General features: G+C 55.5%; 6 protein-coding genes across 6 annotated transcripts in view; 3 read left to right on the forward strand and 3 right to left on the reverse strand.

The window, feature by feature from the left end:
- Positions 1 to 367, reverse strand: part of MONBRDRAFT_12943 (uncharacterized protein) — a gene marked incomplete at both ends in the record, with an annotated part of 1,329 nt that extends 962 nt beyond the window's left edge. Inside the window, one exon of the mRNA XM_001750834.1 lies at positions 203 to 367. Coding sequence (XP_001750886.1) covers positions 203 to 367 — 165 coding nt within the window. The remainder of the gene's footprint in view (positions 1 to 202) is intronic.
- Positions 368 to 617: 250 nt separating this feature from the next.
- On the forward strand, positions 618 to 3,902 carry MONBRDRAFT_30383 (uncharacterized protein; the record flags this gene model as incomplete). Its single annotated transcript, XM_001750822.1, has 11 exons — positions 618 to 905; positions 2,046 to 2,223; positions 2,334 to 2,494; positions 2,587 to 2,641; positions 2,770 to 2,837; positions 2,925 to 2,988; positions 3,098 to 3,196; positions 3,325 to 3,389; positions 3,466 to 3,579; positions 3,669 to 3,729; positions 3,817 to 3,902. 11 exons carry the CDS (start codon positions 618 to 620, stop codon positions 3,900 to 3,902), a joined length of 1,239 nt encoding a protein of 412 aa, XP_001750874.1.
- Positions 3,903 to 5,135: 1,233 nt separating this feature from the next.
- MONBRDRAFT_30384 (uncharacterized protein) lies at positions 5,136 to 6,375 on the forward strand (the record flags this gene model as incomplete). Its single annotated transcript, XM_001750823.1, has 3 exons — positions 5,136 to 5,241; positions 5,307 to 5,783; positions 5,963 to 6,375. The coding sequence occupies 3 exons, from the start codon at positions 5,136 to 5,138 to the stop codon at positions 6,373 to 6,375; spliced, it is 996 nt and encodes a 331-aa protein (XP_001750875.1).
- A 2,444-nt stretch (positions 6,376 to 8,819) lies between these two features.
- On the reverse strand, positions 8,820 to 11,734 carry MONBRDRAFT_30385 (uncharacterized protein; the record flags this gene model as incomplete). Its single annotated transcript, XM_001750835.1, has 13 exons — positions 8,820 to 9,035; positions 9,116 to 9,216; positions 9,296 to 9,407; positions 9,476 to 9,622; positions 9,702 to 9,972; positions 10,081 to 10,190; positions 10,292 to 10,375; positions 10,450 to 10,521; positions 10,670 to 10,736; positions 10,872 to 11,005; positions 11,109 to 11,336; positions 11,422 to 11,478; positions 11,585 to 11,734. 13 exons carry the CDS (start codon positions 11,732 to 11,734, stop codon positions 8,820 to 8,822), a joined length of 1,749 nt encoding a protein of 582 aa, XP_001750887.1.
- A 386-nt stretch (positions 11,735 to 12,120) lies between these two features.
- On the reverse strand, positions 12,121 to 13,562 carry MONBRDRAFT_12946 (uncharacterized protein; the record flags this gene model as incomplete). Its single annotated transcript, XM_001750836.1, has 3 exons — positions 12,121 to 12,590; positions 12,666 to 12,738; positions 12,807 to 13,562. The coding sequence occupies 3 exons, from the start codon at positions 13,560 to 13,562 to the stop codon at positions 12,121 to 12,123; spliced, it is 1,299 nt and encodes a 432-aa protein (XP_001750888.1).
- A 9,866-nt stretch (positions 13,563 to 23,428) lies between these two features.
- The window catches only part of MONBRDRAFT_30388 (uncharacterized protein), a gene marked incomplete at both ends in the record, with an annotated part of 4,215 nt that continues 1,710 nt past the window's right edge, over positions 23,429 to 25,933 (forward strand). Inside the window, 9 exons of the mRNA XM_001750824.1 lie at positions 23,429 to 23,482; positions 23,600 to 23,638; positions 23,732 to 23,868; positions 23,972 to 24,703; positions 24,821 to 24,958; positions 25,044 to 25,103; positions 25,233 to 25,319; positions 25,400 to 25,520; positions 25,648 to 25,831. Of these exons, the coding sequence (XP_001750876.1) occupies positions 23,429 to 23,482; positions 23,600 to 23,638; positions 23,732 to 23,868; positions 23,972 to 24,703; positions 24,821 to 24,958; positions 25,044 to 25,103; positions 25,233 to 25,319; positions 25,400 to 25,520; positions 25,648 to 25,831 (1,552 nt within the window). The remainder of the gene's footprint in view (positions 23,483 to 23,599; positions 23,639 to 23,731; positions 23,869 to 23,971; positions 24,704 to 24,820; positions 24,959 to 25,043; positions 25,104 to 25,232; positions 25,320 to 25,399; positions 25,521 to 25,647; positions 25,832 to 25,933) is intronic.

Here is a 25,933-nt window from a genome sequence, read left to right on the forward strand (position 1 = left end):
AACACACACACACACACATGATGAACACATGCACAAGTGTATCATCATCATCATCAGAATAGTCGACATTTTCACGAAAATGAGTCCGTAGGTGGTATTTTGGCACGTACGGCGCACCTGCACCACCTCCTGCCTGCCTGCGTATCTCCACCACCTGCCCCGTTAACACCAGATCATCCATGCACCTGCCCCGCCTGCGTACCTTCACCGCCTTGCACCGCCCGCGTACCTTCACCACCGGCACACCTCCGACGCTATCGCTTCTTGGCGTTTGTTGGATGCGCACCTGCATCACCTGGCGCGCTTGCACCGTACGGCTGGCTTTCGCAGATTGGCGAGCACACCACCGCCGCCGGGTCAGCAACATCTGGTCGATGCTGAGTCATGGACCGCCGCCACCTCCCTCTTCTTACACACTGCCACTGCCATTACAACCACTCCAGCTGTCGTTACTCGTGCCCCGAGTGCCGAGTTCCGGAGCTTCGAGCCGCGATCAGACCCGAACCGGGTCACGAGACGACTCTCTGCAACAGAAATTGGAGAGCGACGGAGAAACGTTCGATGCAAGCGGCGACCGGCTCCATTGGCCAGATGACCGTCATGCTCATCTGGTACACATGCGCGCCTCTCTGCCTGTGTGCGTGTGTGCTGGCGGTCGGGGCCACAGGAAGCCGAGAGATGACCAGGCAGGCCATAAGCCTTTAGTACTATGGCGCCAAGAGTGCATGCATGCCACTCTCCCTTCCTCCCTCTCTCTCTCTCTCTCTCTCTCTCTCTCTCTCTCTCTCTCTCTCTCTGTTTTTATTGTTTCTCTCTCTCTCTCTCTCTCTCTCTGTTTTTATCGTTTCTCTCTTTCTCTCTCTTTCCCTCCCTCTTTGTTGTTCCTCTTGGATAAGCAGGGGATCGTATGGGGCTGCCGTTTGATTTGTGCCGTTCAGGGCAGGGACTCGTAATGATGGGCGCTCGGGGCAATGCATATCATCATCATGACGGGGAAACCCTTCGACACACGCACACACCTGCCGCCGAACAGATGCGTGGTCTGGCGGTCACGCTTTTGCTTTTTGTCGTAATAGCGTTGTAAATGCACGACCCGCTGCCGTTGGTTTTTTTCTCGGTCCGGAGCTCGGCCGGCACTGCCATACGACTATGGATACCTCATCATCATTATGATGCTATGGCAGCCGCGTGACCATGGAGGAAGCAGAGGCGGAGGAGCCGCTGGCAGGGCCACCTGGTTTGAGCTAAAGGGTTAATCAAGGTAGTAGCAGTAGTAATAGCAGCAGCAGTAGCACATCAATGGGCGCTGCCATATTCTCGCCGCGCGGCGATTGTGAGTGGTCATAGAGATCCCGTTTCATTCCGTTTTTTGCTCAGTGAATTTGAAAACACGTTCTCTCTGATATCACACAGCTATCGATAGACATCTCTGGATCAGCTTGATGTTTAGCTTGTGAACATACATGAAGATTAACCCTTCTCTGCACATTAACCCCCTGGCACCAGTCACTCTCTCCCATCGCAATCCTCTATTTTAAGCATCCCCGTCCCAAAATGGCCGGAAGGTCTATATTTAGATCCCAAGCTCTATCCACGACACGCTGCTGATGCATGCCACGACGCATTTTTACGTTTCCTGTTTTAACAAGTCTTGAGACCTCTTCATTTTAAAGCTTTTAAGTTTGAGGTACGCTACGTCAAAACTAGCCGTTACAGCGTTCCTGCGCGCGCTGCGCTGCGCTGTGCGCTGCCCTCCTCTTGTGGTTCTCTTCCTTCGTGCGCGTTTCTCTATGCTCCTTTTCCTCTGTGCGTCTTCCTCTTTCTCCATGTGCTTCCTGTGGGTCGACTCTGCGTCTGTGTTTCTGCACCGTCCCTTCCCCTTTCTTTCCCTCTGTTTCACACCTCCTCGCTTGACCTCTTGCTTCCTCCCCCTCTCTCTTTCACTCGCTCTCTCATTCACTGCTGAGCCTCGTTCCTGTCCTCTCCGCTTTTCTCACCACCCTGTCTCTCGCACATTCCGTCCTTCTTCTGCCGCAAAGCTGTAGGGACCAGAGGATCCGATCCACTTGACTGGCCTCAACCAGATCGGCATGTCCAAGCCCATCTCATCGTTTTTCAGCCCCGTGGGCGTCAAGTCTTCCAGCAAGACATCGGCCAAGCGTGCCCAGGCCGACGTAGACCCTGCAGGTGACCCCGCCTCCCCCACGGCCAAATCCCCAAAAGGTATGGCACCCGCACCCACATCCACATCCCTCGCCCCCTCCTCCCTCACCCCTCGCACCTCCTTGCTCATCACCCATTTTTATCGGCCTTCTGTATCCAACACCCGACAGGAACGCCCTTGAGCCCAGAGCAACAAAAGCAAATTGCCGAGAAACGCCTTGAAGCCGTCCTCAAGCAATGCAAGGCCAAAGGTCTTCCCCTGACCGACAGCCTGGCCCCCGACTGGCGCCAAGCCCTCCGTGCCGAGTTTGACAAGCCCTACTACAAACAGGTAGGCCGTCACGTGCTTGATCGCCTTTTTTTTTTTCCTACTTCATCCCTTCTGCTTCTCTCTGTCTCCTCAACTGATCGCCGTGCCCGCAGCTCATGGAGTTTTTGACCAAGCAACAAGCCGCCAAAAAGGTCATCTACCCGCCTCGTACGTAAACCCCGAGCCCCTGCCCCTCCTTGGCTCCTCTTTGCCCTGTCCTCAACCTGTTGTTTTTGTCCTTATTTTTTGCCTGTCGTCACTCATCTGGCCCGTCTGCCGGATCCACTCTTCTGCAGCGGAGATGGTGCACTCGTACAGCCGCGCCTGCCGCCTGCGCGACGTCAAGGTCGTCATCCTCGGCCAGGTACCCGACAAGCCTGGACAACAAGCCTCGCCTTCCCCCTCTTGAGCCTTGCTCAGCTCACACCAACTACCCGTTGCTCCCCACCAGGACCCATATCATGGCCCAGGCCAGGCCCATGGTCTTTGCTTCAGTGTGCTCAAGGGCGTCGCCAGTACGTTGGCCTGTCTCTGCTTGGCCCTTGGCCATTCTCCGCTCGGTCGCTCGGTCGATCCTCTGCTGCTACTTGCGCTGCCTCATTTCTCCTGCAACTCCCGACCCAGTTCCCGGTAGCCTCCGCAACATTTACAAAGAGCTGACAGCGGACATTGATGGGTTTGTGGCCCCCAAGCACGGCTATCTCCAATCCTGGGCCGATCAGGGTACGCTCCTCGTCTTATCTTGCTTTTGAGTCTTGTTTTGTTTTTTGTGTTTTGTTATCTATTTTTTTTTTTTTTCCTTCCTCTCTGCTCCCCTCCGCTGTGCTCATCTTCATCCACGGCACGGTCAGGTGTGCTGATGCTCAACGCGTGTTTGACGGTGGAGCACAAGCAGCCCAACTCCCATGCAGGACAGGTGAGACTTGAAACAGGCCGTGTGTTTCCTCTCGCAACAGTGGGCCGCGCTTTGCTCACGCTGATGATGAAATTAGGGTTGGGAAAAATACACCGACGCCGTCATTGCATGGATCAGCAAAAACCTCAACAACGTTGTCTTTATTCTCTGGGGCAATTATGCCAAGAAGAAAGGCAGCAAAGTCGATCAGGTGCGCTGCTACCCCACTGGGTCCCGCTCGCGCCTCGCCAAGACTGACCAGGCTCTCGCATGCCGCGTGTTCGATGTTGCTCCGTGTAGAAGCGCCACTGTGTCCTCGCTGGCGCCCACCCGTCACCCCTCTCTGCCACCAAGTACTTTGGTGTGTTGCTCAACTCATGCGCGAACCGAATCCAAAGGCGATTGTTGGCACGTCACTCACTTGTTTTTGACTTGGTGTGGGCTGCAGGCTGCCGGCACTTTAGCCGGGCCAACGAGTACTTGAAAAAGCACGGCAAAAAGCCCATCAACTGGAGCTCCGTTTCTGACGCATAGGTCAATTTTTTGTCTGTTTGTTCGTCCCTTTCTGTTGCCTCCTCCTGGGGCCGTTGGCTTTTTGGGCTCATGCACAGGGCCACGGCTGGTTGTTGAGTTTTTGTTGCATTTGGTGCTACCTCTTTTTTTTTAAAAAAAAAAACGCCACGCGTGGTGTTGCATATCCCATTGCCTGCCTCCATCGCACTCGAGTGAGTGGACCTGATCTGTGTTTTCGGAAGACGAGGGGGCTTGCCTCCCTCGCCCTCTCCTCTCTCGAAGGAATTGATTCAAAAGATGACTCGCAATTTTTCGGCCTGCGCTTGCATGCACGCACTTGGACGGGGATGCCTTGTTCGGTGTGCCTTGAGGACCGGAGCTGTGGCGTGTGGGCGCATCGGTTGCCGGGGCGGTGGGGAACAGCTCCAGCCCGCGCGAGTTGGGCTGTGCCTGCAGGCCGTTGCGGCGGACAATGCTGCCTTCCGTCAGTTCTCTGCCCAAAATACGTTCACGACACGAATCTCTCAAATACCTTTTCTTTACCATTGTATGTTATTCGATAGAAATGCATATCTCTGGAAATAATACCCACTGCAAGCAACTCTCTGAAAAGTTGATGGCGATCTTTCGAATTTCAGACATCGCAACGATGTGTGTACGATTGCAACAGCAGCTGCGTCTCTCTGGTTTAAAGCTGATATCCACCTGTATCTCTGCTACAATCTCTCATAGGGTGATATTCTCTGTATTTGACTTGGTTTTTGTTAACAGTTGGCTACCATTCATCGCGCACTCTCTCACGCGAGGCGGCTTTGAAATAGCTTCTCTGGATGTCGCACACATGTTTTTCTCTCCCTCTCTCCCTCTCGTCGCAGGGCGTCGACGGCATTCAGCGCGCAGTCGCGCGAGCAGTTCAGTGCAGACGCCAACAGACGACACCAGGGCTAGAGGCGAACGCACAAAAAAGGGCGTAGCGCTGTTTGGCTTGGCGCGTAAGTTCCAGCTGCCTCAATGGCGATGCTGATACTGCGTGTGCGCCACTGTGCTCATTTGAGGACTTGCCGCTGTAGGGCCTCGTCGCGTCGTCGCCATTGGCAGCACCACCACCTCCGTCCATTATCATCACACCATCCGCTGCGCCAGCATCGGCTAGCACCAGCTGTCGCGGTGCAGGGCTGGGCAGCCCACGGCTCCTTGTTGCGCCGGAAGCAGCAGACAACCACCTAGGCCTTGCGGGTCTCAACAACAGACGCCATGACGCGTTCACGACATGGCAGCAGCAGTACGGCCAATGGCTCGGGCGAGGCGCCCGCAAAGCCCAAGCCCTGGCTCTGGATTATTAGCTACATGTTTTTCGCTGGTCTGTTGTCCCCTCGACCCTGACTCTGCCTTTGATGCTCTCCCTGGACCGATGATCACTCACAGCACAGTTGATCGCCGGCGTTGTTTCAGGCATGGACTCGATCTTGCTGCACGTGAATGACCGCGGCGACTGGCAGCCGCCCACAGCCCTCTATCTCTTTGTGTTCATGGTGGGCGAGATGATGATCCTGCTGCCCTGCGCCCTGCTGCTCCGCAGCCGCGGTCGCGGTGGGTTCAAGGCACCGGCCGTGCGCACCGGTTTCATGGCTGGTGCGCTCAACGGCATTGGCGTTCTGGGCTTTGTCGCCCTCAACGGCATTGAAGAGGGTGAAGCCTCTAGCATCGCCCCCTTTAGTTCCCTCTACGTCCTCATTCCCATTCTCTACGGCCTCATTGTCCGGCGCGAGAAGCTCACCGCCCAAAAGGCCATCGGGGTTACCGTCGGCGTCCTCTCTACCGTCAGCTTTATTTACAGCGGCTCCATCCCTCTCGGGGTCAATCGCCCCGACATTGTCCTTGCTGCCATGGCCTGCTTTGTTGGTGCGTTGCCACAGTATTCCAGACCCCCTCTCCCTTGTGGACATGCCCACAAGCATGGCCACACCTCGATACACATCCACACGCGCGCGCGCCTACATACACACACAGATGCCAATGCAATTTGACATCCATTTCCATGTGGCGCTCATGTTTTACTCTCGTGTTTGCCTCTGTCCTAGGTTGGGGTGGGTGCATTCCATTTTATCACCACATGTCAACGTGGCCCGAGAGTAGCTTTGCCGCAGCCTACATTGTCAACATCCTGACCTTTGGGATGGTGGGTCTGGTGCCCACTCTGTTCACGGCGCCCATGCTGCCCGACGTCCGAGAGCTGGGCATGCTGGAAATTTTCAACCGCTCCAGAAACCTCTTGGGCGCCGGTGCTTGCGACGGCCTGTCCTCCCTGGCCTTTATTGCCATGTCCGCTGCCTACCCGGAAGACTCGGTTGTCGTCGGTACCCTCTCCAGCCTCTACGTCATCTTCCCCACCGTTGTTGGCCTGCTTTGGCTAGGTGAATCTCGGACCACGGGCAAGATTGTTGCCGTGGCCCTTGGTCTCTTGTCCTCGGGTCTCCTAAGCGCCGAGGCCTGAGTGGCTTCCAAAAGAAGGAGACGTCATGATGTGAGAGGAAAAAGAGGCGTTGCAGAGGTATCTTGCATGTTTCGTCGTCGTCTTTTGTCGCTGTTTGGGCGGTGCCCGTTGTTTTAGCGTGCATGCTATGGCCAGAGAATAAGTTAGCCAAGGGCCAGAGAAGTGGGCGCAGGTGGGGGGAGGCGCGTTGTTGGCGTGCATGCCTCGTTGTCCGTCTCCGCGACTCCAGCAATTGTGTAGTGCTGTAACGCCGAGTGGCACGAGGCCGCGCCTTTGATCCGTCTTTGTCTCGCATCATCCTCTAGGTCGTGCATCCAAGTCGTGGGGGCACATGTGATGAATATGACTGTGTTCTTCGCCTGATTTCAAATGCATTCCAATTCGAATTTAAATAGCCTAAATTTTCCTCCTCACACTCATCCGCAACCCAGACCCAAAAGAAAAAAAGAAACGAGCAGCCAAAAAAAAATGAGAAGCAACCCAACCCGCTTTACATGGTTGTGGGTCATCTCTGAGCTACGTGGCCTTTCCGAGCTATTTCACTGCTCCGAGCGAGCCGGCCCCTCCGAGGATGTCACAGATGGTGACGAGACCCGCTCCAAGCAGGATAGCGAGTCCATGTGCCAAGGTCGTGATCGGCTCGGCCACCACGACATAGTAGGCGTTGACGATTAGACAGGTCGAGGTGAACAGCCGCAGCGTCGAGAGCTCTTGCCGCAACGCTTCGGGGCGTGCACGCCGCTGCCACCAGCGATGGGGGACCACATCCACCACCAACATGCCCGCCATGGCGTTCCACACAATGGAGACGCCGGTACACCCCACGGCCAGACAAAGTCCAATCTGAAAGACCGTGATCCCCACCACCAGAGCACCTCGCACCCACCGCCCCCTCATTCCCAGGTGCCGATAGCACCGCCAACACACCGCCAACCCATAACCAAGCAATGTATAATTGATGGCCACGTCCAACACCGCCCCCTCGTACGACAAGACGGCGCACACCTCCTCCCTCAACCCGCCCATCTCCCTAAAACAGAAAAAAAATTAAAATTTTGGGCATCTCGATCGCGATGTGGAAAATCTGACAATCCCTTCCATTGTCATCATCTGACAACAGTTTTTGCTTTTTCCGGCTGTGTGCTATATATGTAGTATTATGAATAGCTGAGTTCAACAAGTGATTCCTGCGTGGCGCAATTGGTTAGCGCGTTCGACTGTTAATCGAAAGGTTACGAGTTCAAGCCTCGTCGCGGGAGCTACACGATTATTTTTTGTCTTTTTGTAACGTAGAGACGGTGAATGCTATTTTGCTATGGGGGAAATGCGTGTGGAGTACTTCAGGCTGATGCTCTGGCGAATGGTGCTAGGTGGGGCACACGATGGATCCAGAGCTTGTTCTGATGTTCTCTTTTTTTACATGTTAAGCCGGGGGGCTATAATCGTCGATGCTGAGCCCCGTGTTAGTTTTTGTCTAATTGTACCGTATTCGGCCAATATTGAGCGGGCAGGGTGAGCAAGACATTCCACTTCGTGTAATCAGATCGAATGCTGTACAACAGTGAGAGTATGCGTCGGACGGACTCTGAATAGCGCACGGCGACGATCCTGGAGTCTGCTTTCTGCCGGCTGCGTTGGCTGGCTACAAACATCATTCGACGTGGTCAATTACTAAAATTTTAAGCGTAACCTATACGCCACCGTGGAAAACAATTGATTGGTCGGAACAAACTTGGTGTACACGCTCGACAAACACGTATACTGACGTACCAGGCATGGTATATCCCAACGGCAGCGCCTGTTACAAGTCACGTCCATGCTATACTCTCCTCAACTGCAGATATGAGCCCTGATCTGACTCGAACAGCAAGGGAAAAAAAAGCAACGAAAAACCAAATGTAATTACACCGAAAAGGGAAGCTGACGATTTTTTAATTGTAAGACAGTGTTTATAAATGGAATTATGCATGCGGGTATTAACAAGTGATTCCTGCGTGGCGCAATTGGTTAGCGCGTTCGACTGTTAATCGAAAGGTTACGAGTTCAAGCCTCGTCGCGGGAGCTACACGATTATTTTTTGTTTTTGGTCGACCCGATCATGAATGAGAGCTTCAAATGAGAGATGAGAGAGAGCTTGGCACAGCGGCGGCAGTGGAGAGCTCTCAGACCGCTCTTCGTGTGTTTTTTTTTAACATCCAGGATGAAAATTTTTTACATGTTATTTTTTTAACATCCGGATGTAAATTTTTTTTTGCTTCTTGCCACCATGCCACCACAGGCCTCCCCCATGGTAACGCGGCCGTCATATGAAGAGCGCATGCCCACGACCACCACACCCACAATTGACCACTGGGTTCAATTTACAAATTCAGACTCGAGAATGACGATACGAAATCAGTCTCTAGTGTCCAACGCGGCAGTCTCATCCCATCCCGATAGGTTGACTACCAGGCCGTTTCGACGTAGTCCTTGAGGAAGAGGCCTTGGAGCTGCTCACCGCTGCCGACTCCGGCAAAGACGGGGTGGACGACTCGCGCAGCGGCATCCACCTCGTCGATTGGCGTTTGAAAGTTGTGCTCCTCAGCAATGCGGACGGCCTTATCCAACGGGTTCTCGTCGTTGATCCAGCCCGTGTCCACCGCATTCATATAGATGCCCGCCTGAGGTAGTCACACGGCGCGCATCCGTGAAGCCACGCCATGGCAGGGTGCGCAGGGCACTCCAGAGGTCAAGCACGCACCTGAGCATAGTCGGCCGCCGAGGTGCGCGTCATCATGTTGAGCGCGGCCTTGGCCATGTTGGTATGCGGATGGTTGGGCGTCTTGAACCGATAAAACTTGCCTGTCGCCGCGCAAGAAAGAAACATATCAGCGGGGGCAGACACGGCCGAGACCACGAGTGGCCAGCGGCGACGCCGTACCTTCCATAGCCGAAACGTTGACAATGTAGCGGTCGGCGTGTGGGGAGCGCACCATCAACGGCCGCAACTTGCCGTTGAGCACAAAGGGGGATAGCGCGTTGACGGCCATCACCTGGTCGCACGCGGGAGCGTCAGTCAACGAGGCACGCAACGTTGTCCTTGCCACGACCACAAACGCACCTCGGCGGCCTCAGGGGTGGAAACTTCTTCGAGCTTCATAACCCAGCTCGTTTTGGTCCGGAGGTCAATTTGTTGGGCATGGACATCGGTCAGACCCGTGGGAAAGTGCTCGACGTTGTCGTCATAGTCCTCGAGCGTCATGGGGATCTGACAGGCGCACAGACCGTGACGTGGCACAGCAGGCACAGAGCAGGCACAGAGCAGGCATAAAATTGCGCCAACATACCTGGGTACTGAGGGCAGCGAGGGCCGAGTGGGGTAGAGAGGCCGCATCAAGCCGGGCGGGGGCGGCGCTCGTGGCGGTGGGAGGTTCAGGGGTGGGAGGCTCGGGAGCGGGGCCGAGCTGAAGCTGGGCCAACATGTCACTAATCATGACGTTGTTCTGGCACACCTGCGGTGGCAGGGCTGCCGGGCTCACTTCGTCTTGGAGCAGGTGACGGTAGTAGGCCGGAGGACGACGAATGGTCTGGCACGCATTGTTGATGATGACATCTAGCCTGCGAGAAAGGACCCGGAAGCGCAGGGACCGGCGCGCCACACGCCGGTCAGGTATATCAAAACTGAGGCCATGCGGTGGTGTACGTGCGACGGGGGCCAACGCGTACCACTCGTGATGCTCGCGCATCCACGTGCAAAACGACTCGACTGCGGCCAGGTTGCGCAGGTCGAGGCCATAAATCTGAACCCGATCCAGCCAGGCGGCGCTATCGGGCTCCTGGTGACGCAGAGCACACACGTGCGAATCGGCATGCAGGTGAGAGCGGATAACTGGGAACAGGTGCGACCGGGCCAAGGGATCGTAAAGGCGGGCGAGACCTGCTCAAGGCGCTGGAAGCAATTTTGCGGGAAGCGAGTCGTCACAATGACGTGGGAGCCTGCGCGAAGCAGCTTGAGGACAATCTGCGCGCAGCATGCAGGATCAGCATGTTGAAATCATACACGTGCGCCCGGGGGCTATGGCATGCAGTGTGCACCTGGTAGCCAATTTTGATGCGTCCGCCGGTTACGAGGGAGATGCGACCGCTCATGTCAGCCTTGAGATGGCGCTACGCGCAGGTCAAGGAGTGTGGCAAAGAGGGCGCAGATCAGATTGGCAACGATCCTGGCACAAGGCCAAGCCAAGAAGCGATTGGAGGTTGTATACTGCGGCTAGCGATGGGCAGGCAGAGCGGCGGGTTTGAGGCACGGTCACACCTTTTCCCAATTGAGAGCCGCACACGCAGGACAGAGCTGGTCATAGAAATGGTGCAGCTCCTGATAACTAAAAGCCCAAGGATGAGGGTTACAGGGAGCATGGCCAGCGAGCGTCAGGGAGAAAGAAAGGTGGTGGCGGGCGCGGGCGTATGCTGGCAGGCCGAATCACGCTCGCAGAGAATAATGGCCATGTGCGACGGACCGAGCTTTGCAGATGTAGCAACTACGGAGAATGTGCTCGAGGGAGCACGTCTCTTCAGCAGGCGGGTCCGAGGCTTCGGTAAGGGCCAGTTGCTCCGAGTAAGAGAGAGCGGGTCCGTCTGGGACGGCCACATGCTAAGGAATGCGGAAAAAAAGGGGGCGGATGAAAGACAAGGTGAAAGGTGCAGGTAGGCCTACAAAATGTGTGGTCGGCCGCAAATGTTTGCCGTCTGCCTACCTCGAGCTCGTGCTGGCGAGCCTGGTCTTGAATGCGTTGGAGGGCGTCCAGGCGCTGGGCTCGGAGGCGCCGGCTCTCAATCAGCTTTTGATCCATCTGCCGCTGCTTCATGCGGCGAAAGTTGGTTTCCTGCTTGCGATGCTTGCTGCTCTTGTACTCGTCCCAGGAAAAGCCAGCAAAGTTGCGTCCCGAGTCGTGCGACACGATCGGCCGCAGCGTCGTGCGCAGCTGACACAAGTAACCAAGACCATCATCAGGGCACAGGGCAGTCCTACAATGGCACAGGGCCACGCTAAAACGCCACAGCACCTACCTCCTTGTACGTGCGGCTGGCGTAGCGATCCAGATCCGAAGCCAAGACCGCCAGCACCTATACGACACACACACACACACACATATGATCGCGCCAAGCTGAGCGCGCCTGCTCTGCGGGAACCGACAGCGCCATCATTGACGCTCATACACCAGCACCTTACCTTCAAGGTCGTCCTATACTCCTCAGCGGTAAACCCCTCATGCAAATCATCCTCTGCTTCCTGATCTTCCTCGTCAGCCGCTGCCGCCGTTCCAAAGGGCAGCCACAGCTCCATCGCCTCATCAGCATCTTCCTGTCCGTCCGACGCCATGATGCCTCGTGGTGCGAAAAATGCGTGTGTGGTAATGACTACAGGTCCGTGTGAGGATGTGTATGCCTGGGTGTGCGACTATTTATAGCGTTTTAGGTGAATGGTTGACGTTCAGGTGTGGTGAAGTTGTATCTCGTGTGTGGCGATATTAAAGCAAACGTATGCTTGGGTTATTATCTCAATAACAGCCCTCCAATATAAATTACCATGACAATGACGTGAATTCGAATTTCAATACTACCTCTCCAAACTAATAAACTGTGATATTGGTGAAGTGCGTCGTCGATGCTCGCAACATGTGCTTGCATGAAACGGCAGCGTGAAGGATCCAAGGGGGGTGCAGTGGACGATTGAGGCAAGGGATAGAAACGATATCGATTGGCGTGCTAGCTGGGCCGTGGTTCAGGTGTGGGTGTGTGAAAAGCGGCCATGTAGTCGCTTAAAGTTGGAATGGTCAGGCGCTCGTAAAAGTACTTGGCCACAGGACTGGACTGCTCGTCACACACGATCATGTTGCTGAGAAGGACTGCCACGTACAGGTAGCCGGTAACTGGTCGCATCTGCATGCGCATGGCGCGAGGATTGGCAAGGCCTTCGAAGCGAGAGAATACCCCAGTTCCCGGTGCGCCAAAGCACCAATCAACGGCCACTCTTACGCTGTCGAGCTGTTGGTCGTGAGCCACGGCTTCCTGCTCGTTGTTTGCCCCTCGCCTAGTCTGTGCGGGTCGCACAATGCGCTTCGACTCGGGGTGCGCCTGGTCACCCAGGATACACCACGGCGCTCGCTCCGGCCACAGCTGACCAAGGCGTCCCTCAAGACCCAAGCTCGCCAGCATGACGGCATCCTGCGTGGGACCTGAGGGTAGGCAGATGGTTGCAATGAGGTTGTGGTATGTGAGTTTGCGCTCGGCTCAATCAAGGGTAGGCTGACCTCGAAACGGCCCATAAAAGCTGATGATGATGCCGTTGGGCGCCAAAACTGCTTGATATCGGAGCGCGTGCGCCTGACATGGCAGCAGCACGTGAGCGACAAATGATTGCGAGACCAAGGACATGCTACGCATGCACCCACCTTGTCCTTGCCAACGCAGAACCATCGCTGGGCCTCGCCTGCGGGTCGGGCGATATGATGGTCGGTTCGGTCAATAAAGGCACAGATGCCTGCAGTTGGAGGATGGCGGGTTGCCACAGCAGCTGCGCCTTGCTTGGCCCAGCTTGGTTGAAAGTAGCGCTCGTCAAAGTTCATCCGCTCCTGTACCAGCGCTGTCAAAGCCAGGACAAACGTGTTGACGACCTTTGACAGTTTTTGCGAGGTCCATGATAAGTTGAGCTCTCGCACGGCGTCCACCAGTCGCAAGGGGCGGTGGAACAGGGTCAGAAAGGCGACCAATGCGTCTCGCACAGGTACAGGCACGGCGTTGTCTGGTAGGGCGGGCAAACTGGCAGCAATGCGTTCAAACTGCGCACGATCGGCCAAGCCACACACTCGCGGCCACCAGGCGTCGTCCAACAGATCAAAAACGACGTGAGGCGTGCCCCCTGCGCAGATGGCAGACTTGTAGTGCGGGTAGAGACTCCAAAGCTCGGCTTGTAGGCCACGCGCTAGTTCTGAGGCCATTATCAGTCCCTCCCGGATGCCCTCCTCGTTGATTTGACCCAGATTTTCGAGATGGCTCAGGTAATCAACAACGAGGTCGATGGTAGCGAGGTATAGCACATTTCCGTTGCGCTCAATCTCTCGAATGATGGCGCATTTTTGGCTTGTCGTCAGACGCACATCCCGCTCCACGCGCCGGCGCGGTATCCGTCTGGTTCGCGGCCGCGCCATGCTTTTTGCCTGTCGTAATGCCCAAGGTGATAATGATAATACCACTGATCAACAGCCAAGCACACTGCGTTGCGCGGTCGGCGGGTGGCGTGAGTGACAGTAGGCGGCTGGGCCACAGCAAGCAGCACAGCCCGGGCCTGGGCGTTCGCCATCATCCTGGAGCCCATCACGGTCAACAACGGGACGAGCGAACACAGTGACAATCACGCAAATCAATTGTCAGAAAAAACAAAATGATAATTAAATCCATGTTCTATATATGTAATATTATGATCAGCAGACTTCAACAAGTGATTCCTGCGTGGCGCAATTGGTTAGCGCGTTCGACTGTTAATCGAAAGGTTACGAGTTCAAGCCTCGTCGCGGGAGCTACATGATTACTTTTTGTCTTTTATCGCTCTCCTTTTATTGCTCTCCTTCTTCTTCTTCTCGTCCTTCTTCGACAAGCTTCCGTGCACTGCCTCTTCTCTTTATTAGTCTTTAGCTTTGTATTTGTCTCTCTCGCTTTGTTCGACTTTACCTTGTTTCCTGTTGTTACATGTGGTAGTTGTGCTTTTCCTTTGTGTCTTTGCTCTTTATTTCTCCCGACCAAACCATGAACGCCCTTTGTTACCAAGTGTCATCGCCTACTTTTTTTTTTTTCTTTTTGTTCTTTGACTTTCGCTCCACTGTTGTGTTAGGGGCAAATGGGGATGGCTGGCTGGTGTTGGATCGGGTCGGAGCGTTAGGGGTTGGTGGGTGTGCTTGGGCCGGGTCGGGTCGAGCTTGTGCAACAGGGTCATGAGCTTGACTGTTTCTTGATTGAGAGGGTGTGGATGAAATGTTGTTTCTCCAACCGACACGGTTCTGTAGACCGGAAGTGGCATTTTACTTTGTACCTTTCCCGTTTCAATTTCCTCTGTTTGCTTTGTGAATTCACCACAAACAGATCACATCCAAAAAAATGGCTTTTACTCGCTTTGTAGCCTAGCACAAATTAATTCCGTACATGGTGATCAACGCAAAGGCTGGCATCGACAATCAACGCCCCTACAGTCTTCGAGGTATCAAGGCGTGCCGCAACCGTGTGCTGGAAGCAGCGATTAAACTCAAAATGCTGAGAGACCAACGGGCGTCGACAGAGTGCTCCAATGATTGCCTGAACGGCTCATGCTGATGATGATGATGTCACGACACTCCGCATCGCCCGAGGAGCAGAAACCAGGAGCAAGTGAAAAAAAAAAAAAAAAAAAAAAAAAGAAGAAGGACATGAAGCACAGTCATTGAGCGCGCGCCTCGCACTTGTCTGACCAACTTTTCTTGGACGCGCGTTGCCATGAGCTTAAAGCTGGCTCGCTCGCCGTCAGGAATGGTGGCTCACATACCCGGGCGGGGGATAAGATTGATGTGACTGAAGGGGCAGTTAGCCAACGGGCTTGTAACGTCATGGCAGGCAACGAGGCAGTACACGTTGTACGTTCAAGCGCCAGTTGTGCGGTGCTTTGGAAACCACTTGTAACAGGCGAGCTGTCATGTCGGGCAAAGGGGCGATACAGGTTGTACGTTCACAAGCCCCAATTTTGTGGTGCTCTAGAAGCTGCTCGTAACGGGTCATGTTTGGCAAAGGGGCAGTACACGTTGTACGTACACAAGCCCCAGTTTTACAGCACCTTGGAAGCTGCTCGTAACAGGCGAGCTGTCATGCCAGGCAAAGGGGCAGTCCACGTTGATACGAACACAAGCTTGACGGCGCTTTGGAATTTGCTTGTAAGACTGTTGTTGTTTTGACTTTCCTCTCCGAAAATAAAAAAGTAAAAAAGAAGAAGAACAAGGTGTAAACGTGTGTGTGTGTGTGTTGCTTGCATTTTCCTTCTTCTGGCCTCTCTCTTTGGCTTGTTGCCATTGCTTTTGCTTTTGATCTTCTTCTTCTTCTGCTTCTTGTTGGTGTTGCCCTTTCTTGGCAGCGGTCTCGGTATCAAAATTGGCATCGGCGGGCTCCTTGATGTGTCTTGCTTTGTGTGTGTGTGCGTGGTGACTGATCGCTTGTGCTTGGTACGGGACTTTCCTGGTCGGGGCCTTGCAGCGACGCCAGAACGTTTTGATTGAAAGCACCGATGCCATTTTTTTGTTTTTTGCTTTCAGTTGACCTCACTGATCTCACCTCGCAGTCGACAACGTGCGCTGGGCAACCAAGTACACCTGCCCTCGCAACTGTCATCGAGAACTGTTAACCAAAAGGTGAGTCGTTTGGTGCACCAGGCAGAGAAGAGCAAGGAGCCCGCTGACCGGCTGCCGTTTTGGAAGCGCGCGCCTGTCGGATCCCAGTCCGAATTCCGGGTTGTCAGACGAGTTGTACTTGGAGGGGGCTCATGAGATTGGTGATAGATAGAGAAGCAAGCAAAGCGGTTTGAAGCGGATGGTGAATAGAGAGATACCGTTGCCATGAGTGCTGATGGAGAGCAGCTGTTCAGTGCGTGTTGTTCATCAGATCCACAAAAGGCGCTGCAGCTGTTGACCAGTTGGGACCAACAACGTATACGAGATGCTGCCCAATACAAAGGTGGTTGGGTACGTATGCTGTTTGGTATGATGTTGTGTGATACTGGTTACACTTTGAATATGTCACTGGATGGGGTGACGTTATGGTATAACATGGGACATATACTGCATGTTTGCATTTTGCCACAGATTGGCCATACACCACTGCACGGGGCCTGCATTAACGGTCATGACAAGGTGGTGGAGATGCTGTTGAAGCACGGTGTTGATACTAAAGCCAAGGACAACGTCAGTACAGTACCTCCCTCTTCCCCCCCTTTACCCCCCCCTATGATGATGCACCCGTACCCCATGATGATGATGATGATGATGCTGCTGTACCTGTACGTCATGCTGATGCATCATCCCACAGGGTGGCCGTACACCACTGCACGATGCCTGCGATAACGGTCATGACAAGGTGGTGGAGATGCTGTTGCAGCACGGTGCTGATGCTAAAGCCAAGGACAACTCGGTCAGTACAGTACCTCCCTCTTCCCCCCTTTACCCCCCCTATGATGCTGCACCCGTACCCCATGATGATGATGATGCTGATGCTGTACGTCATGCTGATGCATCATCCCACAGAATGGCTATACACCACTGCACAATGCCTGCTATCACGGTCATGTCAAGGTGGTGGAGATGCTGTTGAAGCACGGTGCTGATACTGAAGCCAAGACCAACGTCAGTACAGCACCTCCCTCTTCCCCCCTTTACCCCCCTCTATGATGGTGCACCCGTACCCCATGATGATGATGATGCTGTACCTGTACGTCATGCTGATGCATCATCCCACAGGGTGGCCAAACACCACTGCACTATGCCTGCGATAACGGTCATGACAAGGTGGTGGAGATGCTGTTGAAGCACGGTGTTGATACTGAAGCCAAGGACAACGTCAGTACAGTACCTCCCTCTTTCCCCCCTTTACCCCCCCTATGATTTTGCACCTGTACCTCATGATGATGATGCTGATGCTGTACCTGTACGTCATGCTGATGCATCATCCCACAGGGTGGCTATACACCACTGCACGGGGCCTGCATTAAGGGTCAAGTCAAGGTGGTGAAGATGCTGTTGAAGCACGGTGTTGATACTGAAGCCAAGGACAACGTCAGTACAGTACCTCCCTCTTCCCCCCTTTACCCCTCTGACTGCTGCTCCTGCTCCCGCTGCCCCGTCGCCTTTGCCCCCGTCCCTCCTCTCCGCTACACCCTGCCCACCCGTGCGCGTCCGTTCTTCCCCCCTGACTCCTTGTCTTCTTTCCCGCTGTCCCTCTTCTTTCCCTTTTTTTCTTCCGCGCTTTGCCGGTGCTCCCCGCGCCCCGCCCTGCTCCCGCTGGTGTCTTCCGCCTGCCGTTTTCGCTCTCCCCTTTTTCTGATCCATCCCCAGCCCCTTGCCATCACGCTTCTGCCTCCCTCGCACGCTCAAGCGACTTTCGGTGGCCGTGCCTTCACGTTTGCATCCAACACACGCGCCGTTTCTTTCTTTCTTTTCTTTTCTTTTCTTTTTTTTTTTTTTTCTTCTCTCCAAGCGCGCCTCCGTTCGGACCCCTGTTACCTGCCCGCACCATTTGCACACCACTCGCGCGTCTGGCGGCTCCGGCCCACTTCAAAGCATTGTCACCTCGCCTTTGTTATGTAAAAGCAAATGCGCGTCGCTGCCCACCTCACACGCTCAAATCACATGTTCTCAGGGTGGCGAAACGCCCCTCGATTACGGACGTCTATGCGGGCATGGCGACAAGCTGGAGCCCGTGTTTGCTGCTCACGAGGCTCGCCTATCACAACCACCCGCACCACTCGCTCCGCCCACGCCGGCACCGCCTTCCGCCTGGCTACCGCCTCTGCCCACCACCCCCACCCTCGAGGTGAGCCTGCTCCCCCATCTTGTTTCCCCCAATGCATTTACTACCCCAATTCCCACGGCCTCATCCAACCTAATCACGACCAATGGCACCACAACCCTCCATTAGACCACGGCCTCTGTTGTGGTGGCGGTGGACAAGTGGCTCAAGCCGCTCTTGCCCACGCGCACCACCAGCCATACTCTCCCCCACCTCGATGCCTTTATCAGAGGTGCCGCCAAACAAAACCCCAATCTTGCAACGGCGGTTGCGGACATCCAGATGACCATCGATGAAGCGCCACCAGAGTTTCCCGTCATGGATTGGGCTGCCTTCCAGACGACTACCACCCAGGCTCTCAACACACTCGACCAGGCACTGGCAGCGCCCGAAGCGTTAAGCAACCGCTTGAAGCAATTGGACCCCAACACTGACAACCTAGAATCAGTGCTGCAAGAGCTGCACGGTGTCACTGCTGGTTTTGAGCTGCAGCCGGTGCTTCTCGAGCTTCAGGACGTGCTGGCAGCGTGCCCCGCTCCACCCACCACGCCAGTGATCGCGCCCAAGAAGCCACCCACCGACCTAGCTTCGGCCCTGAGAAAAGTCATCGTTCTGAGCGGCGTGGAACCCAAGCGTCAGGAGCTGCTCACCAGCGCCAACAGCAACCTCAAGCGCCTCGTGCTGGCCTTGATTGATGCCCTGGGCGCCGTGGCAAGAGCGGGAACTACCGACACAATTCATCGCGTGGAGACGCTACGGCAGTGCGCGCAATGCGTGGATGCAAGTGCACCACCTCCAGCCGAGGCATTGCCCGGGGCCTGGGAGGAGCTGTGCCAAGCGCACGAGAAGCTGAGCCTGCTCGAGCAGAACGGTCTTGAGCAAATTGCTCAGTGGCAACCACCTCCAGACTACGAGCATCAGGATTGGTACTTGGCGTTTGTGCACCACGAGTCGCAAGCTCTGCTGCAGCAGTTGCAAGACATGATCGACTGGCAGGCCACGACGCTCTCCGTGTTGACCTCGTGCATGAGTCACGTGGACAGCTTGACCCAAGGCGTTGATGATGAATTGGTTGCTGCCAACGAGGAACTGACCAAGGTGGAGAATGAGATGCAAGGTATCAGCGCGGCATTGCAGCTGGTGCCCGAAGCTGTTCGGTCTGGTCTCGAGCAGGAACTCAAAAAGCTAGAAACGCGACGCGACACCTTGCGACAACAGTTATCAGATCAGCCACACGTGGACCACGTCGCAGAGCTCGCCCAGCTGCTGTACCAACACTTTCCAGCGCTGCTGGTCTTTCTGCACCCTGAACAAAGCACGCTGGGAGCGCGCCTCCGCACAGTGCTTGGGCCCGACCTTCCAGCCAGTCTTATCTTGGAGGCCATGACCGAAGTGGATCGCACATTGTCGCTCTCCAGCCTGGGCCAGCTTGATCTTCATTACAACCAAAACCACAAGGTGTACAAGGCCCGTGCCGCGCTGAAAGATTCTGGGGAACAAGATTTGGCCGTCAAGGAGTATGCATTTGCTCGGCAACACAAGCAGGATCAGTGCCGTACATTCTTGCGCGAGCTTCGCGCCATGCGCCAGCTTCAGCACCCACACATCATCCCGGTCCTCGGCGCGCTCGTGGACGTACACAGTGGCCACCCGAGCGCCTACCTGGTGCAGCCATGGTGTGCACAGGGTGATTTGCAGCAGTGGCTCAGCAAGGCACGGCACCTGGCCACCTCGACCGTGATTTCGAATCTGATGAATCAGCTGCGCACGGCGCTGGCGTTTATGCATAGCAAGGGCTTGGTGCATCGGGATGTCAAGCTGAGCAACATCATGTTGGACGGTGCAGAGGACCAACCTGTTGTGCGGCTGGGCGATTTTGACATTGCCAAGGCCGCCGCTGAAGCCACCATGCTACCATCTACGGCCACCGCATCGTCGGGCACGGCGGGCTATGTGGCACCGGAGGTGCTATTTGGAATGGGTCGTGTGGGAGCACGCCCGGCACAGGATGCCTTTTCCTTTGGCTGCGTTCTCTACAACACGTACATGTATCCACAAACGGTGCCACCTGCTCAATCGCGAACCGATGAGGTTGTGGGTCATTGCAGATGGAATTTCCAAGCGGGAGATGGTGCCTTTAGCTTTCCTCATTTGGCGGCCGAGGTCAGTCAATTATTATTTTTTTCTCTATGATTTTAAGACGCTCTGGTTGTCGTCGTCGTCGTCGTTGTTGTTGTAGTTGCTCATACCTGTGTTTCTGTGCAGATGTGCGACATAGTGGGCGATCTGTACAAGGAAACGCGAGCCTTGCTGGCAGCAGATCCAAAGCAACGGCCAAGCCTTTTCAGCGCCGGGCAAATCGCAGAACGACCTGTCACGACCCAAGTTGTTGGGCCAGCCATTGATGTCTTGCGCGATGCGCCCGAGCTCATTTCAGAGGTGCGTTGCTTGTGATTTTTTTTTCTCTCTTCCACGAATCGTCTGATTTGAACCTACTGGGTGGCTAGGTGGGTGAGCTACTGAAGCAGCTGAACACCGATGGGCGGGGACCAGCGAATATCACAGTGCAACGAGTGGAGCGCGTGCACAACCCCGTGCTGTGGGAGCGCTACAGCGTCAAGCGACGCGAAATGTTGCATTGCATCAAAAGTCAGGAGCACTATGATCAACTCCAAACGTCCACATTAAATGCACCCTCGGGCTCTCCAGCTTTGTTTCGAGATACACCCTGTCAAGAGCGCTTGTTGCTTCACGGCATCGCCCCTGACACAATGTTGCGCGACAAGATTGTGCGCCTGGGCTTTGACTATCGTTTCGCCGGTCGCCGCAGGGGCCACAAGTATGGTCTTGGCGTTTACTTGGCCGACCATCCTAGAAAGGTGTGGTCGAATTGTTGGTTTGCAGGGTTCTACGTGTGTGTCCTCACATTGCTTTTTTGGCGCTGTGTGTCTACTTGAACCTGGGTGTAGAGTCACCATTATGCGACGCCCGGAGCAAACGGCGAGCGGATGCTCATTATTACGCGAGCCCTGTTGGGCCGTGCCTATGTCCATCCTTCGCCTCGTTCTCGGGCACTGGCTCCTCCACTGCTGCCCGCTGCACCCAACAACGAGCGGTTCGTCGAACAAAATTTTCTGATTCTGGCATGCTGCCCGACGTCTCCTGCCCGCCTTCTGCCCGTCTTCTGACCTAGCCTGACCTAACCGCCACGTCTGCCTTTTCTTTTAGATATGATTCGGTCATCGCGACGCCGCTCAATGCGTTTCGCGAGGTGATTATCTTTGAGAATGCTCAAATCTATCCTGAGCTGGTGGTGTACTACACGGCCGATTAGGACGCTCGTGCTGTGTGTTTGTGTGCTTGTGTGCTTGTGTGTTTGTGTGTTTGTGTGCTGCATGCTGTCGGCTTGTCCGTTTGTTGCTTTGCCACATGCCCACGCAAGGGAAGGGGCCATTGATGAATTGACCTCCGGACGGATCCCAATGTCTGGGTGGGGCATCTAGATCATGACACAGGGCAGGGCTGCCCTGTTTCAACGCTTGCTGTGGCGTGCTTCAATGGTCTGTTTTGGACTCGACACAAGGCCAACCGGGGTTGTGACTTGGTCCGATCAGATTTGATCTGGCTTCCATGGCCTTGCCATCCCTTTCCTGCAAAGTCTCTTGCATGTTCCTCTCTTGGCGTCGCCCGTCCAATAGCCATTTCCTCTCTTTGATGAAGCGGTAACTCACGGGCTCACACGCACCGGAAAGTGGACAAGTTGGAAGCGGACACATAGCGGACAAGCGACGACCGGTGGTTGTTAGCGACAACCACCTGCCAGGCGACTTGCTCTCGCCCTTGACCGCAACCCATCACACGAAGAGACACACACGCACAGCTGTTGACATACCCGTGTCCTCAAATCGTTTCGGCTGCGCGCGCGTCGCTACCACCCGCCACCTGAGGGGTGTTCGTGATCACCCCTGTGTGTGTGTGTGTGTGCTCCTGTCGCTGCCAAGAAAGGAGAAGGCTACGACATGTACCTGATCTTCAGCAGGTCTTGGAAGAAGTTGTTTCTCGTGTACAGCCGCCGATTAGGAGTTGGAGCCCTCAGCCCACGCACTTGAGACGCACGCAGCGTCGGTAATACACACACACACACACACACACACACACACACACACACATCGAGCTGGCTGTCCATGCGCTGCCTCTGCTGGTATCACGATGGCCTGCTGTCCGTTGTCCCTCTGCTCGGTTGTGACACCGGTTGGACATGACATGAACGACCCGTGGCAACCCAGGGTCCCCTGCAGTCAGTCATCCCATGTCCCACTCGATACCAATGCTCGTCCCCACAGCCCTCACCCCCCGGCTTTGGTCTCTCTCGATTCCGTTTTCCTTGCTCATGGGCACTCCCCAATCGCCCATGGATCAGCCACACACACACACACACACACACGCACACACACACGCACGCACGCACACACACACGCTGGCCCACTGTCCGCTGAGCGTGGCTAAGTGGAGGCTGGGTGTCACTTGAGTCGCGCGTCATCATCACCTGTGTTGGTCCATCGGTCATGCGCGTTCTCTCAGCCTCACTGCTCTGGCCCCAATGCACGTCGACCACTTCAAGTCAACACGTCGGCCCCTGGTTCGATGACCGCTGCCTTGCACGTTGTCCTTTGCGCCGGTGGGCGACCAACAGTCAACCTCAGTCACCTCCATCACCCCGCACCTTGCTTTCGGTTCACTCACGATGCACTCTCCTTCCACCCCCGCCTCCCCCCCTCTCTTCCTCTGCCAGTTGGCCCTCACTACCCTTTATCATGGTCCCTGCTCATGATCCTTCAGGTGGTCCCGGCCGTTACACAAGGCCATCTCACTCTCAAGAAGACGAGGCCGCCGTGTGCTTTCTGCTTCCGTCACACATGATGCGCTGCCCAGCGGGGTTGCCCCTGCAAGCATCCAGGCTGCCAGCCACCCATCCTCTTGACCATTCCCCTTATCCAGCTAGCCACTCGTCCACTCGTCCACCCGTTCACGCGCGAGGCCAGGCCGACTCGCCGTCGCCTTGCCCATCATCCACAGGCCCCACCTTTCTCCCGCTTTTGCCCTCCGACCCTGCATGGCCAGTCTTCATCACGCCACCGTGACAGTTGACCATTGCATTGCCCTCCGTGATCCAGACGTGTCGCATCGAAAACCGTCACCTCTTCCCCACGCTCCCAATTGCCATTCGTGACACGCAGGCATACACATACACACACACACGCACACTCGCGCACACATCTGGGATCTCGCCGTCGCTCTCACCGCCATTTTTCTCAGTCCTTCGCCGGCCACCACCGGACTTGTTTCCCCACCTCTTCTCCACCGCCGCCGCCCACATCTTCTTCCGCTGGCCCCTTGCCGGCTTGCTCGCCTCGTCTTTACACCCAGCTGGGTCTCAGTGGATGTCCCATCCGCCACTTTCCCCGTTCATATTTATCAACGGCCACCAATTGCCGTCAACATGCTGCTGCGCCTAGTTTTAACCCTGGCCGTGGCCACCACGGCCGTGCACGCTGTACGTGGATGGGGGACCAAATTATCTGCAATGTCTTGCAAACCCGGGCTCGAGAAAAATCGGACCGCTCTCACGATCATCGCCCCGCTCACCTGGCTGCTCTGGTCCATGATGTAGTTTTGCGGCAACGGCGTCATTGGCAATGGCGAGACCTGTGTACGTCCAACCGCGCTCGAGATTGAGACCTTGCCCAGTCACTGCAAAACGACCAAACTCACACGAACCGATCCGGCTCCTCCGTGTTGATAGGATGATGGCAATCGCTTCAACGGCGATGGCTGCTCCGGCGCTTGCATGATTGAGGATCGATTCACTTGCGTGGGTGGCCAAGAGGAAGGATCACCATCGGTTTGCCTGCCTGATGTGCCCGACTACTGCACCCCCCGGTACGCCGCACACTCGGCTTGTCCAGACTTGTGAAATTCAGCCGGCACAGCCTCTTGCACTGCCCGCCGGCCTCCTCATCCCTTGCCCATTTTGATTCACCAGGAACCCTTTTACCACGACCACCCGTGGGCGCCCCGCTACGACCACAACATCCACGCGTCGCCCCATGACGACCACCGCATCCTCCTGCCCTCCCTTTGATCCTTGCAACTGCAAGCCCAATGCCGAGGCTGAAAACTACTATGATCGTGACGGCTGCCTTCAGTGCCGTTGCGTTGCCACGGGCCCGGTCGAAACCACCACCACACGTCGTCCGGCTACCACCACCACCACTACGACGCGCCGCCCAACTACCACCACCACTACGACGCGCCGCCCAACTACCACCACCACCACGCGCCGCCCAACTACCACTACTACCACCACGCGCCGCCCAACGACGACAACTACTACTCAGGCGCCATGCCCAACATACGATCCCTGCAATTGCAAGCCCAATGCCGAGGCTGAAAATTACTATGATCGTGATGGCTGCCTCCAATGCCGCTGCGTTGCCACGGGCCCCATCGAAACCACCACCACCACCACTCGTCGGCCGGCCACCACCACCACAACCACCACCACCCACGCTCCTACCACCACCACTACCACCACACGCCGTGCCCCGACGACGACGACGACCACCACACAGGCCGCACCGGAGACAACGACGACCACCACACGCCGCCCAGTCACAACCACGCGTCGCGACGACGACAATGATCACAACGGAGATGATGACGACAATGATGACAACGACGCTCAATGCAAGAGCAACCCGCTTGATTACTGCGAGTAAGCTGCACTTGAATCTCACCCCGTAGTCACACTCTGTGTACCTCATGCCCTGAGGCGTAGTTCTAATGGCTTACAGCAAGGGTTTGACTCACTTTGATTCGATTTTTTCCATAGCTGCGACTCGACTGAAATTCCCGTCTTGAAGATCAACAACAAGGGCTGCTTGGCTTGCAAGTGCGAAAGCCTGAACGGCGAAGAAGAAGACGACGACGAGTCTTCCAACTGCAAGCCAAACCGCTGGGATTACTGCGAGTAAGTCTTCATTGGGCCGTCGACCTGTGCGTCCAATCACGACCTCGCTCACTTCCTCTGCTTGTTTTGGACTGTGACTCCACAGCTGTGCCTTTGGTGAGGTGGCCGTGCCCAAGATTAACAACAAGGGTTGCGAAGCCTGCAAGTGAGTGATGGCTTTCCTCGTGTCTGACAGAAATGTGACTGGACGGCTTGCACCCACGCACACATGCACACTGCCCTTGACATAATTTTTGCTCTGCGCTCACAATTGTGTTGCTTTTTCACCATCAAGGTGTATCACGACCGAGGAATATGAGGAGCAGCGAAATCGCCGCTCGGTCATGGAGCATCCCGATGCTGATAAGTTTGACGTGTGCAAGTACGTTTGAAATCTGGCACACCCCTTTGCCATACGAATTTCGTTTCGAGAGCTCATGCTGATACTGACCCGTGATGCAGCTGCAAGGAAGATGCCGTGAGTGTATGGGAATTCACCAACGATGGCTGCGCCACTTGCTCGTGCAAGCACCCCGCACTTTGCTCGGACAGGATCGAGCTTGCAACAGGCGACGACTGCTCGGTACGCCCCTGCTTTGGCCACAAGCAAGCATGGCGGGCCATTGCCACCTTGCTGTAGCCAAACACAAGCAAGAGCTCGCAGCCTTCCACTAACATTGTGCCTGCTGCTCGCACCTATTGTGATACAGTGTGGTACCAGGGATTGCTTTGAATGTGAATACCGCTTTGGCGAGCCCGGGGCTTGTCAGGTCTGCCGCCGCGGCACAAAGCTGCTTGATGGCGAATGCTTGGACGAGTGCCCCGATGGCTTTGAGGTGGCAGGATCGGGTAAACGTCATTTGCAATGCGTGCTAGCACCCCCAGCGCCTACTGGTACTTCTACCTCGACCTCGACCTCGACCTCGACCTCGACCTCGTCGTCGTCCTCGTCGTCGTCCTCGTCGTCAACCTCTTCTTCCTCCTCCTCGTCATCTC

The sequence above is a fragment of the Monosiga brevicollis genome, genomic scaffold, assembly GCF_000002865.3.
Source record: "Monosiga brevicollis MX1 MONBRscaffold_49 genomic scaffold, whole genome shotgun sequence".
Classification (NCBI taxonomy): Eukaryota; class Choanoflagellata; order Craspedida; family Salpingoecidae; genus Monosiga; species Monosiga brevicollis.